Source organism: Ctenopharyngodon idella, chromosome 6 (assembly GCF_019924925.1).
Source record: "Ctenopharyngodon idella isolate HZGC_01 chromosome 6, HZGC01, whole genome shotgun sequence".
NCBI classification, from domain to species: Eukaryota; Metazoa; Chordata; class Actinopteri; order Cypriniformes; family Xenocyprididae; genus Ctenopharyngodon; species Ctenopharyngodon idella.
This window is the reverse complement of record NC_067225.1, coordinates 12,658,083-12,670,770: the sequence shown is the minus strand read 5'-3', so window position 1 is coordinate 12,670,770 and position 12,688 is coordinate 12,658,083. Positions and strand designations below refer to the sequence as shown.

Sequence of the window (12,688 nt, the reverse complement as noted above, 5' to 3'; positions counted from 1 at the left end):
ATGGAACTCCACCTCTCTGGACAGAATGGGTGGAGCTTGATGTTGAGCTCCACCTCTCTGAATGCAATGGGAGGAGCTTGACGTGGAGCTCCACCTCTCTGGACGCAATGGGTGGAGCTTGACATGGAGCTATGCGTGTAATGGGAGGAGCTTGACGTGGAGCTCCACCTCTCTGGACATAATGAGAGAAGCTTGACATTGAGCTATTGACGTAATGGGTGGAACTTGAAGAATCCCTAACCCTAATTAGGTTAAGCTCCACCCATTACACCCATTAGAGGTGGAGCTGGACGTCATTTGCAGTGAGCACAACTTAATCATTTTTGCAATTCTGTTGCACAAGAGGAGCAGAGATGACACGTGTTTGTTACTTCTGAGCAATAAACAGTTTTAGTCGTGTAATCAAGTGTAAAAAAAAAAACTGAAGCAAAAACAGCTGATTTCTAAAGTCACGTTACACTCTCAAACAGAAGTCATCCTATCTGATCCTGGAGGGCGTTGACCCCTGCAGCTGACCCCAGGTCCCCTCGACTCGACCCCGAGGACTGACCTCTCTGGGCCAGGTAGTCACGGTAGTTGCGTGTCAGTAGCGTGTAAAGCAGCGGGTTGACGCAGCTGTTTCCGTACGTCAGGCAGGTGACGAAGAAGTTGACGTAGGTGTGAGCGGCGGGCGACAGCGAGCGGAGCGACTCGGACGAGAAGAGCTTCGCCATCTGCCAGCCCCAGAACGGCAGGAAACACGCCCAGTACGCCACCACGATGCAGAAGATCATTCCCACCACTTTGAGCTTCAGTTTGCGCCTGCGGACGGACGGCGAGGATCCGTGGGTCAGGTTGGCTTGAGCGGCCCAGTAGCGGCGGGCGAGACCTGCGTAGAGTCCGACCATCAGCAGGCCGGGCAGGAGCATGCTGGTGAAGAAGAGTGCCGTGAGATACGCTTTGAAGGCCTCCGGTGTCCAGGTTGGGAAGCAGATGCGTTTGACGAGCCCTGCCGTTGCCGGACGTCCCTCTCGGAGTCGGATCATCACCATCATGGGGAGTGTCAGCAGGAATGCTGCCGCCCAGATTCCCAACGCCATCAGCCAGTGGCCGCGGGCGGTGGAGCGTCGGGCCCGGAAAGGTGTGGCGACGGCACGGTAGCGCTCCAAACTCATCGCTACCAACACGAACACGCTCGCGTGCATGGTGAGCAGATCCAGACTCAACAACAACCTGCAGCCCATTTCCCCGAAGAACCAATCGTGGGCGAAGTAGGTGCAGACTACGAATGGGATGGTGCCCAGATAGAGCAGATCGGCCGCCGCTAGATTGAGGATGAAGACGTACAAAGAGCCGGCGCGCCGCAGTGTGGCCGATCGCATGATGGCAAGTGTGTACAGGTTACCCGTCATGCCTAAAACACACATGGTGATCAGGGTGGAGCCCAGGAGCGGAGTGACCCAAACCACTCCAGCGCTTCCCGCCACGGCACTGCCATTACTCATTATTCAGAAGAAAAAAATGACTTCAAGTGTTTCCTACAAAACTGAGCTTTCGTTCCACTTAACAATTAAAAATAAAGGTTCTTCATTGGCATCCATGGAAATTTTCCAATCCACAAAATAATCTTTATAGTGGAAAAAAAAAGTTCCAAAAATGGTTCTTCTATGGCATTGCCTTGAAAACACCCTCTTTCAGAGAAGCTCCTATAAAACTGATGCACTTAAAAACTAAGGTTCTTCATTGGCATCTGAATACATTAATATCCATGGATCCTTTCCAACACACTAAAGGTTTTTTATTGTGAAAAAAAAGGCTTGTTAGATTATTAAATGCTCTTCACATGAAGAAAAAAGTGGTTCTTTTAAGAACAGTTCCCAAAAACAGTTCTTCGTTGCAAAAACACCCTTATGCAGCCTCTATTTCTAAGAGTGTGGCAGAAAAAAGCCTCTTCAAACATCAAAGTACTAAACAAACGTGGAGCGACTGACTGATAAGTAGTTCGGCAACAAGTCCTAAACATTCCATGATCCAACTCCGTGCAGGACTGCCGTATAACAGAGCGCCGTCCGCGACCGTACAGATGTGATGTTCTCTGCTGCGTCCATCCAGCTTTGCTTCTTTGGGTTCTGTTGTGTTGAGAGACTCTTGGATTCTGTTGTGTCTGCAGGATTCTCTGGTGTCCGTCTCTCTCTCTCTCTCTCTCTCAGGTAGGTGTGATCTCAGCGGTCGAGCCACTCAAACGTCTCCGAACACCCTGGTGCCGTTTCACACACCCCGATCATGAGCAGTACTCAATAATCTTCCATTCACACCAACATACAAACACACACAGAGTGCAGGAATATCCTCCAGCTCACGTGAAGACTTCACAAACACATGAAGATTATTAGATCAGAACTTTTATTAAGACTGCAATACAAACCCTGAGGGATCATAACATAATTCTGTCATCATTTACTCGCTCTAAAACTGTGTGTTTATATTTGCTCCTCTTAAAACTCATTTGTGTCCATGCATATTCAAATATCTGATTGAACGGTCATGTGACACACTTGAACCAATGAGATTTGAGAGCTGCAGCAGAGATTTACAATGAATATCTAAATATCAGTCTAAAACATCATATGACAGAAAACGTGGAATTATTCAGTGCATTGCGAAAGTGTTCATACCCCTTCATTTTTTTCACATTTTGTCATGCTTATGCTTTTTTATTTTTGCTTTTTAATAAAGTTGCAAAGTTATAACAAATCTGTTTTTTGATTAGTTATTATGGGGTATTGAGTGTATATTGATATCATAAGGTCAGGGGGTGAACACTTTTGCACGGCACTTATGATGGATAATTTATGACACTTATGAGGCCTTTTGGCTGTTTTTGAGGACTGATGTGGTCGTGACAAACTGTTATTGAATGTAAAAATGCAGTGTGAACATTCTGCTAAACATCTCTTTCTGTGTTCTGTAGAGGAAAAAAAAGGACACGAGGGTGAAAAAATGATGACAGAATGATCATTTTTTCTGAACCATTCCTTTAATATATATAGAAAGGGATGTTCAGAACCAGAGAACCTTTTACATTTAAAAAAATAAGTTCACTTTAACAAATGTCCATGTGAATGGTCAGATGATGAATAATAACTCAATCTCACCACTAGATGGAGCCTTTAGGCCACAAAAAGACTAATTTGGTTCAAAACAAAATTTTAGTTTAGATGAATATGCAAATATAAAGTTATAGTAGACAAAATAGTCTGAACGTAGGGAAGGTTTTATGATCTAATGATACAGAATCATAGTACAGTATACAAACAACAAACGTAAAAACACACATCAGAAGCCCGTGCTGTGAGATCCGCTGCAGAGGTCAGAGGTCAGACGCTGCGAGCGTTCGCTGGTCCATCAGTGTTTGTGTTTGAAGTACGCCTCCACTGAAAAACACACATCACTCATGTTTTCATGCTGTCACGCGTGTGTATGTGTGTGTGCGGGCGCTGATGTTACCTGTGTACTCCTGCGGGCTCATGGGAGTGTTGAGGACTACATTGAAATGGTTCATCCATTCCTTTTGATCCGTATCCGTTTCACAGGTGAACAGGAAGCTGCGCTCCGGGGTTTCTATGGTGATGCCGTACTGCCACGTCCCGTTATAGTGGGTTCCCGCGGGCAGTCCGATCGTAACGCGGTACCCGTGATCCCTGTGTCCCAGAAACACCTCGCCTTTAGCGAACGCGTCCTGACAGACACAGAAGAAACTCAGTTCATATTCGACAGGTTTCAGAGCTCTTTCCTCAGCTGAAGCTGTGTTTGAAAAGCATCATCATCCAGATTTAAGGTGTAAATGCATGTATTTTAGATGCTGTAATCGTGTTTTTGACTTTTTCGCAAATGTCTTACCAGAGGATCTTTGAAGTACATGAGCCGTCGGTGGTCCAGCGTGAACCAGCGCTTCTTAAAGCCTTCTGTTTGCTACAGACACACAACCAGCTCAATGTCAAACTAAAATCAACTTAATACGTCCTCCTTCTTTTATCACTGATGCGATTTAAAGTTTTTTTGGTGTAATAAGCAGGATAAAACCAGTGATCTGATCAGGAGCAGACACACATGAACTCACAGCCTGAATCTAATCGAATCCTGATGAATAAAATCAAAGCTCATCCTACATTCATTCCTGCTGTTGTGTTTCATTCAGAGGTGTGTGTGTGTGTGTGTGTGTGTGTGTGTCTCACCCGCGGGCCCGTTTTCTCCATGTATCCCTCTTTCAGAAAGTTGCGTGTCAGTTTGGGCTTCAGCTGAGAGGAATAGAGAAGCTGTAAGTTCACTGCACACGAATGGATTCACTGAGATCAACATTAAAAAGCTGTGGGGTGTTTCAGGACTGACCTCAGCATCCGTCGCTCCAGGGAAAGCCACCTTCAGATAGTGCAGCTGAGCGGCTCGGATGGAGTTAAACCAGTCCACGATCTCCTGATGGAGACAGAGACACACACAGAGTCTCAGATATGAGTGTGTGTGTGTGTGTGTGTGTGTGTGTGTGTGTCTGTTGTCTCTCACCTTGCTGCTGTCGTGGTAGACGAAGATGTTTCGTGTGATGTTGTCTTTCACGTAGGTGATCTGCAGACCGTTGGGGTTTCCGATCTTGTCCGGCTGGAAGCAGGCGTTGAGTGTGTCCACCTTCATAACGGCCTTAGGTTCTTTAGCCTACAGAGACACGGCGGTTATTAACGTTAGTTATTATCTACAACCATAACCATAAAAACCATTTTCATTACTTGAAATAAATTAAACATTAACACTATTAACATATATATGTGTATATATATATATATGTGTGTGTGTGTGCATGTGTTATATATACTCTAATATAAATGATAAAAACACAATAAAATTAAAAAACTTTAACTAGAATTAAAATGAAAACTAAACCTTAAAAATACATAGACATATTTAATAAATTACTAATAATAAATTTAATTTATTTAAAACCTCAAATAAAAATGACAAAAACACAAAAAAATTACTAAAATTTGAAAATTAAAATGAAAACAGAAAATATAAAAACTAAAACGTAATAAAAATTATATAGACATATTTAAAAAAAAATCATAAAAATGACAGAAACACAAAACAAAATTAGAAAGCTAACTAAAATAAAAAATATATAGACATATTTAGAAATAAATAATAAATGACAAAAACAAACAATAAAAATGATGACAACTTTAACTAAAATAAAATGAAAAAAATAAAATATAACAACTAAAACTTAATAAAAACTATATAGACATTTAAAACAAACTCAAATAAAAATGACAAAAACACAACAAAATTAAAAAACTAACTTAAATTAAAACGATCATAAAAATATATAGACATATTTAAAAAAAATATGATAAAAAAGACAAAAACAAACACAATAAAAATGACTAAAACTAACTAAAATTAAATGAAAACAGAAAATATAAAACCTAAAACTTAATAAAAACTATATAGAAAACAAACTAATAAAAATGACAAAAAAACAGAAAAAAATGAGTAAAACTAACAAAAATGAAAATGAAAATAGACAAACTAAAAATGCATAGACATTTAAAAAAAAAAAAAGAAAAAAAAAATCAAACAACAAAATTACTAAAACTTGAAGTTAACAAAAAAATCTAATTCAAAATATGAACAAAAACTCTAACAGTATACGAATGAAACTGCAGTGTGACACTCACGTCTAGTTTAGTGTAGTACTTTAGTGTGCCGTCCCTCAAGGACAGGATGAATCGCCTGTTGAGAAACTGTCCGTTGTCCCGCCCCCTCTTCATCAGCATGCCATCTTTCGCCTCTGTGATTGGTCAACGAGCATGTCAATCATCAAGCATGAAACAGAAACAGAGTGTTCTGAGAGTCAGACGCACACGTACCGTCCTCATAGATCGGCTTCTTGCCGTCCTCGATGAACTCCTGCCTCTCGTACTTCGCCCGGATCCACTGCTCCTTCAGAACCCTAAAACACACACTTCCATCAGCTCAACTCTTCCTGACTACAGGAACTACAATCACACCCTGAACTACAGTCATCAAACCTGCACTAGTTCAGACACTCGTCTAGTGCTAGATTAGGCCTGATCGTCCTGTAATAGATGTCTCTCATAGATGTTTAGTTCTAGTCTCATGCTCTCCTGATTACCTGAAGCTTTGTTAAAGCCAGCTGATCAGCTAAATTAATTCTCATTACATCTAAATAAACTCAATTAAGTGCCCTAAAGTTGAACTAACCCTAAATATAACACCTGGCAGAGCATTTAAGAGGTTTCCTCAGGCTGAAGAACATGATACGATGGTATTTGAGAGGATATTTCCACATCCAGTCACTCCACACAGACTGACAAGTGACGCTCAGGTTTCTGGGATCAGATTGTGATAGTGATGTGATGGTGGAGATGCGGCATGTTGCCATGGGAACTCACTGGCAGTCCTTGTGCGTTGGCTTGTAGTAGTAAACAGGAACAGCAGCCTCATAAACGGTCTTCATGGTGTCATTCCCATGCTCAGACAGGAACTAAAAATAATGAAGCATGCAGTTATGCAACATCAATCAGATATTTGCAGGCACCTTTTTTATTGTTTAAAGAAATGCAGTTTCATGCAGTTGCAACACAACAGAAGAATCTTCATGCATCTCTTTTCTAAACAGTAACAGTTCATAGTGACCGTGACTGGAAAGGAAAAAGCACCATACGGTTGATATGACTCATGTCTTCTGGAGTCATATGACTCTTGGTTTGAGGAACAGACTGAAATTAAAGTCATTCACTCATCTTCATGGTCAATATGAACTGTTTTGGTGTGGAAAAGAACTGCATGACTTTACAAACTTTATCCTTTTGTTGTTGCATGGAAAATAACAATATGAACAACATTACATGGACAGTTTTTGTTTCAGTCGGAATTAAATCACTCCGATTGATGAATCCGAACATAGTGTTTACATGGACGCTAAATAAAGAAGTGAAGAAAGCAGATATGTACATTTGCAGGTCATCAGCATGGATAATATGACCAACGAATAACAAATAAATACAGAAAAGAAGAGGTCCGAGGACCGAGCCTTGAGGCACACCTTGAGAAAATTTGAAGTTATGGACAGAAATGAAGCAGAACTTTCCAGTTTTAGTTTTCAATCTGATCAAGTGTTTACATGTCCTGTTGCACGGATGAGAAAAGGCTTAAAGCACGCCTTACAATCTGAATGAAATTTCGGATTTGGCCAATTTATTCCGACTGCTCTACTAGTCCAATTACAATTAGGGATTATTAGGGTTCATGCAAATGCAGCCAATGTTATTGTTAACCAAAACTAAACTTAACATATCCAAACCCATTTTCATTAATTGAATTAAAGCTGAAATAAAATGTAAATACTATAATTTTTATTAATTAGAAACTAAATGAAATAAAATTGAGTGCTAAAGTGCTAAAATGACTAAACCTAAAAAATTACTAATAAAAATGACAAAAGCACATAAAAAGACTAAAACTTAAATGTAAACGAAAGTATAAAAAAGCTAATTCATAATTTTAATAAATATTATGACATTATACTAAAATAACACTGACACAGGTCAATAAAGACGGACTGTGGTTATTCTCTGAACTGAAAGCAGCAGGTTTACAGAAACATCATCAACACCTGAACTTCTGAATCCTCCCAGCGTGAGAGTCGGAGGGATTTGACTTTTCCGATACTGGGAATATTGCGATGTACTCCAGAGCAGGCCAGGCAGATGAAGACTCCCAAAGAACAAGAGCCCCATTCTGGATCTGAGAGAGAGAGATGAATAAATAAAATAGATACGAAAGCACAGAAGGTGTCAAAATTCTTCAAGTTTGACACACAAAACAAACAGGGTGTCATTTGCAGGTTGGGCTGATGTTTTTTTTTTCCCCTGAGATCCAGAAGAACAGATTGTTGTGTTAATAATAGACTGCCGACTCAGCACAGACATGATACAGCAATAGAATAAGGAAGAGATACTGAACACTGATTTACATCATCAGGATTCCTGGAAAACAGACCCTTCAGTGAAATAACTCAGACACTGTCCAAAAGCCTGAGTGATGAGCTCGAAAACGGCCTGAAGCTAAAGAACACTAAGCAGGTAAAGAACAGTTAACAACAGCCTAAAGCTACAGAAACACACACAGATAGAGAGATATATTCCAGCATTACTGATAAAACCCTTATACTTATTACCTATACTTATATACCCTTATTACCTGACCGCTGTACCACCTGACCACTGTACCACCTGACCACTTTAGATTCATTTAGGCGTTGATCGTAGTGCCATAGAAACGCATTATTCCCAGCCTGAGGACGTGAACAGCTCCGAATATAAAGTCACGTGTTGTCATCTCAAGATTACGGTAATTACGCGGTGGCATGAATGCAGCATTACATTTTCAATAATTTGCACTTAAAGTGACAGTCCATCCAAGAATGAAAACTTCTTCATGTTGTTCCAAACCGGTCTGACATTCTTTCTTCTGCGACACAAAACAAGATATTCCGAAGAATGTTGACAACCAGTTTCAGTTTCCTTTGACATTCATTGTGTGGACAAAAAATACAAAACCAACTTTCTTCAAAATAACTTCTTTTGTGTTCAGCAGAGGCAGACAAACAGGTTTGGAATGACATTAAAGGGAAAGTTCACCCAAACATGAAAGTTATCCCAATTTACTCTCCCTCAAGCCATAAAGTTATAAATATGGATGTTTTTCTTACAAAAACGCATCGCTTCACTTCAGAAGGCCTTTATTAACTCCCTTGAGCCGTATGGATTACTTTTATGATGGATTGATGTGCTTTTTTGGGCTTCAAAATCTCACCCCCCCCCCATTCACTACCATTATAAAGCTTGGAAGAGCCAGAATATTTTTTAATATAGCCTATCTCCGATTGTGTTCGTCTGAAAGAAGACAGTCATATAGACCTAGGATGGGTTGAGGGTGAGTAAATCATGGGATTTTTGGGTGAACTATCCCTTTAAGCTGAATAAACGATGACAGAATTTTAATTTTTTGGTGAACTATCCCTTTAAATCCTCTTGACATCAAGATCGCAGACTCTCATCAGGTACATTTACTAATAAAACAGTTTGCCAGGCGACCTGAACATGCACCTCATGTGATTTAATCACGTTGGAAAGATCACGCGTGACGTAGGCGGAAGTACCAATCCAGTGTTTACAAAGTGAACGTCAAAGACTAAGTCAAACGGCCTTTACAAAAAAAGGTAAAACAACGATGTTGGACGATTTTGAAGTTGGAGCAGAAAATTCGATTTTTCACGGTACTTCTGCCTACGTCACGCATGACCTTTCCAACATGATTACATAATGCGTGGAGCATCACAGAGCAGACAAACAGGCCATTATCTAAAAAAAAAATAAACATTATAATCACATATAATGTTTATTTTTTCTTAGAAAATGTCCGATGGTTTCTCTAGATAAGACTCTTATTCCTCATCTGGGATCATGTAGAGCTCTTTGAAGCTGCACTGAAACTGATATTTGGACCTTCAACCCGTTGAACCCCAGTGAAGTCCACTATATGGAGAAAAATCCTGGAATGTTTTCCTCAAAAACCTTCATTTCTTTTCCACTGATGAAAGAAAGACATGAACATCTTGGATGACATGGAGGAGAGTAAATTATCAGGAAATTTTAATTCTGAAGTGAACTAATCCTTTAACTGTAAAGCAAATGCACTGAACTAAACATTTATACAAATTGTATGTTTTACAAAACAACTCTAAAAGTGCTATACAATCAAAGCTGTATGTCTAACCAAGTTGTGCTCAAAGTTTGAAGTTGATACCACAAAAATTGAGCTGCTAAAAGGATTTAAAGTATCACAACGTCCAATTTCAAAACAGTTTTCACAGGATGAATATTGAGTTTAAAGCTTTCGAATGACACCTAATTTATGATGATTAATAAAATATGTGATAGAGAAGAAAGCGCTACCAGGACACTGAACACACTCCAGAAACATCTCTTTCTTTAACAAATACACATTCATGTGTCACACTGGACAGTGTGCAGAAACCCACTTCCTGTTTCTTCATCTCTCCTCAACTCCACCCACATCCCCCCATATCTCCCTCTCTCTCTCTCTCTCTCTCTCTCTCTCTCTTCCTAGAATCATGTAGAAATCACAGCCACACCTTAGTCAACATCTGGGCCCGTCTCCACCAGCCGCTCGCCCCCAGACAAACACAATCCTGATCTATATCATTCTAAACACTAAATTTAATCCTAAATCAGAAATAAAATGTTCCACACACTGAAACCAAAAATCTGAAATCAAATCCTGCCTTACATGAGTACAAACACAATCCCCAAACTATCCTTCACTCCTGTCTTCCCTTTACAAACACTAGAGCCTTAAATTACACAGGTATGTCTGGAAACACACACGCACACACGCACGCACGCATGCGCACGCCTCTATTCTTATTTAAAACAGAGAGGTATCATCTTCATGAACTCTAAATATCCCGGATAGCATCGCATACTATAATACAAGTGTGTAATATACTGTTTAAAACATCTCCATATTAGTTGCTCGCGCGCGGTGTGTTTCAGGTGAGTTGTCCGCGCGCGTCACGCCCCCCGTGTGTCTCGAGCGCGCGTTGATCCGTTCGCGCAGGTTCGGTCATGTCTCGTGCCCACCGGTTCCGGTTAATCTGTGAATTTTAGTGCGGGTAAACTTACTGTCCGCGCCGCAGTCCGCGCAGCTGCCGTTCCCCGGCTTCTGCAGGACGTGTTTGAGGGTTCGGGCCGCGCGCTCGTTGTCCGTCATCGGTCCGGTGGAGCGGCGGGTCGGTGTCTCTCCTCACGAGCGCGGAGCAGCAGCAGGAGGAGGCGCTGGGCTGGTGGAGGTGTCTCAAACATTCGGAAGTGAAGCAGCAGAGTTTGTTCAGACTTGTTGTTCCGCATCAGAAACACCAGAGTGTGTGTGTGTGTGTGTGTGTGTGTGTGTGTGTTCCACAGCGCAATCACATCAACTACACATCATAAACACACAAACTCAGAGATTAAACATCTATCTTTACACACACGTTAGCGCAAAGTTAACATTATAACGCTAAACACACATATAAGAGTCAAGACAAGATGTCCGCATCAATAGAAATGTACAGAAGTTATTTTATATACATAGAAAGCAGATTAAATGCAAGTAAAACATCTACTTTTAAGGTTTCAAATACGATTTGGGAGAATAAAATGTCAAAATGTGGGTGAAAAAATGTTCAGTGTAAAACTTATATTTATGTAAAATGACTTATTCTGACCTGTACGTATTAAAATATATAAAAGATTAAGTGAGCATACTAAATTTTATTGCATTTTAAATGAGTAAAAAATTTTGGCTGACAAATGGGCAAAACCTAGGATAGTGGCAAAGTTTAAAAATGTAAAATTACAAGTAATTAGCCTTTGGGGTAAAAGTAATTAGTCTTTAATATGACATAAATAGATGTTTGTTGTAAATATCCCTGACAAGATTGTTACACTGAATGATGTTTTAGCGGGAGTCTTCTGTAAATCATGGTAAAAATGTATGATATTTAATTTTTGCTCAGAAAACAAACAAACAAATTAAACAGACTCATTCTGATGTACTGAAAAACAATTCAAATCACTTATTGATTTGATGCTTGAAAACCCTTTTTTATCTTTGACCCGTAAACAACACAAAAGCATAACCTACACGTATTAACTTTATATGTGAACGAATTACGAACATTTCATTTACTAACATATCACAGCAGGAAAAACAGTCTAGCTATATAGTGGGGCATGTTGTCACAGCATTTGGAGTAAACTGTCACATTGGGAGGATTGTATTTAAAACATACAAAAAATCAAAAGTTGAGAAAACTTAAAAGTTTAAGACAACCAGCTGCTGGAGATTTTTGAGTTTTCTCAACTTGTTATAAATTGAACTTGGTATACAACAACAAGTTGAGAAAACTCAAAAATCTCCAGCAGCTGGTTGTCTTAAACTTTTAAACTTTTTTTTACAGTGTGTAGTAGACTATTTAGTGACACTGAGCAGTAAATTAAACAAAGTATGACAACCTGACATTTCTATTGAAAACTTCAGAAACATTTATTTAGCATATATGTGAAATCGTCCTTCAAATAGTCGCAGTTTCATATGGAAAAACATATTTATGCATTTAACAGACACCTTTATCCAAAGCGACTTACAATAGAGGGGAAAACACAATCACAGAGCCAGAAATATTCATAAAAACTAGAATATTAAAGAAGCTGGAGCAGAGGTGAAATGCAAAGAATAAATGCAGTTGAAGAAGAATCTTACACGGTCATAGCAGTGTTTGTCCACACGGTGGCGGCAGATCGCTGTGAATCAGTCGCTCTTCACTGGAACAGAAAGAATCTGGACAGAAGAAATGATCATTTGTGGAGAGATACAGGATGGATACACGCAGATGAATCTGCAGCCAGATTCATGAATCCAGAAGCACGTTTAGCAGTTCATAAAAAGGTCTCTTCCAGTGAACTCACGAACTCTCAGTGGATCAGTGTTTGTGTGATCAGTGTCGGCTGCTGCTGGATGAGTGAGATGAATCATTGTGTTTAACACACATCTGCTCTCAGAGACTGCGTCA

At 40.0% G+C, this 12,688-nt stretch overlaps 2 protein-coding genes across 2 annotated transcripts; both read right to left on the bottom strand.

Annotated features, from left to right (window-relative positions):
* Positions 1–363: 363 nt before the first annotated feature.
* uts2r4 (urotensin-2 receptor 4) lies at positions 364–2,219 on the bottom strand. Its single transcript, XM_051895931.1, has one exon. It carries the CDS (start codon positions 1,482–1,484, stop codon positions 474–476), a length of 1,011 nt encoding a protein of 336 aa, XP_051751891.1. The 5' UTR covers positions 1,485–2,219; the 3' UTR covers positions 364–473.
* Positions 2,220–2,365: 146 nt separating this feature from the next.
* zgc:92360 (uncharacterized protein LOC436988 homolog) lies at positions 2,366–11,015 on the bottom strand. Its single transcript, XM_051895926.1, has 11 exons — positions 10,761–11,015; positions 7,667–7,797; positions 6,444–6,535; positions 5,898–5,980; positions 5,706–5,818; positions 4,540–4,686; positions 4,369–4,452; positions 4,215–4,277; positions 3,880–3,951; positions 3,487–3,718; positions 2,366–3,413 (listed from the first exon to the last, which is right to left on the bottom strand). The coding sequence occupies exons 1-11, from the start codon at positions 10,846–10,848 to the stop codon at positions 3,385–3,387; spliced, it is 1,134 nt and encodes a 377-aa protein (XP_051751886.1). The 5' UTR covers positions 10,849–11,015; the 3' UTR covers positions 2,366–3,384.
* Between the last annotated feature and the right edge of the window lie 1,673 nt (positions 11,016–12,688).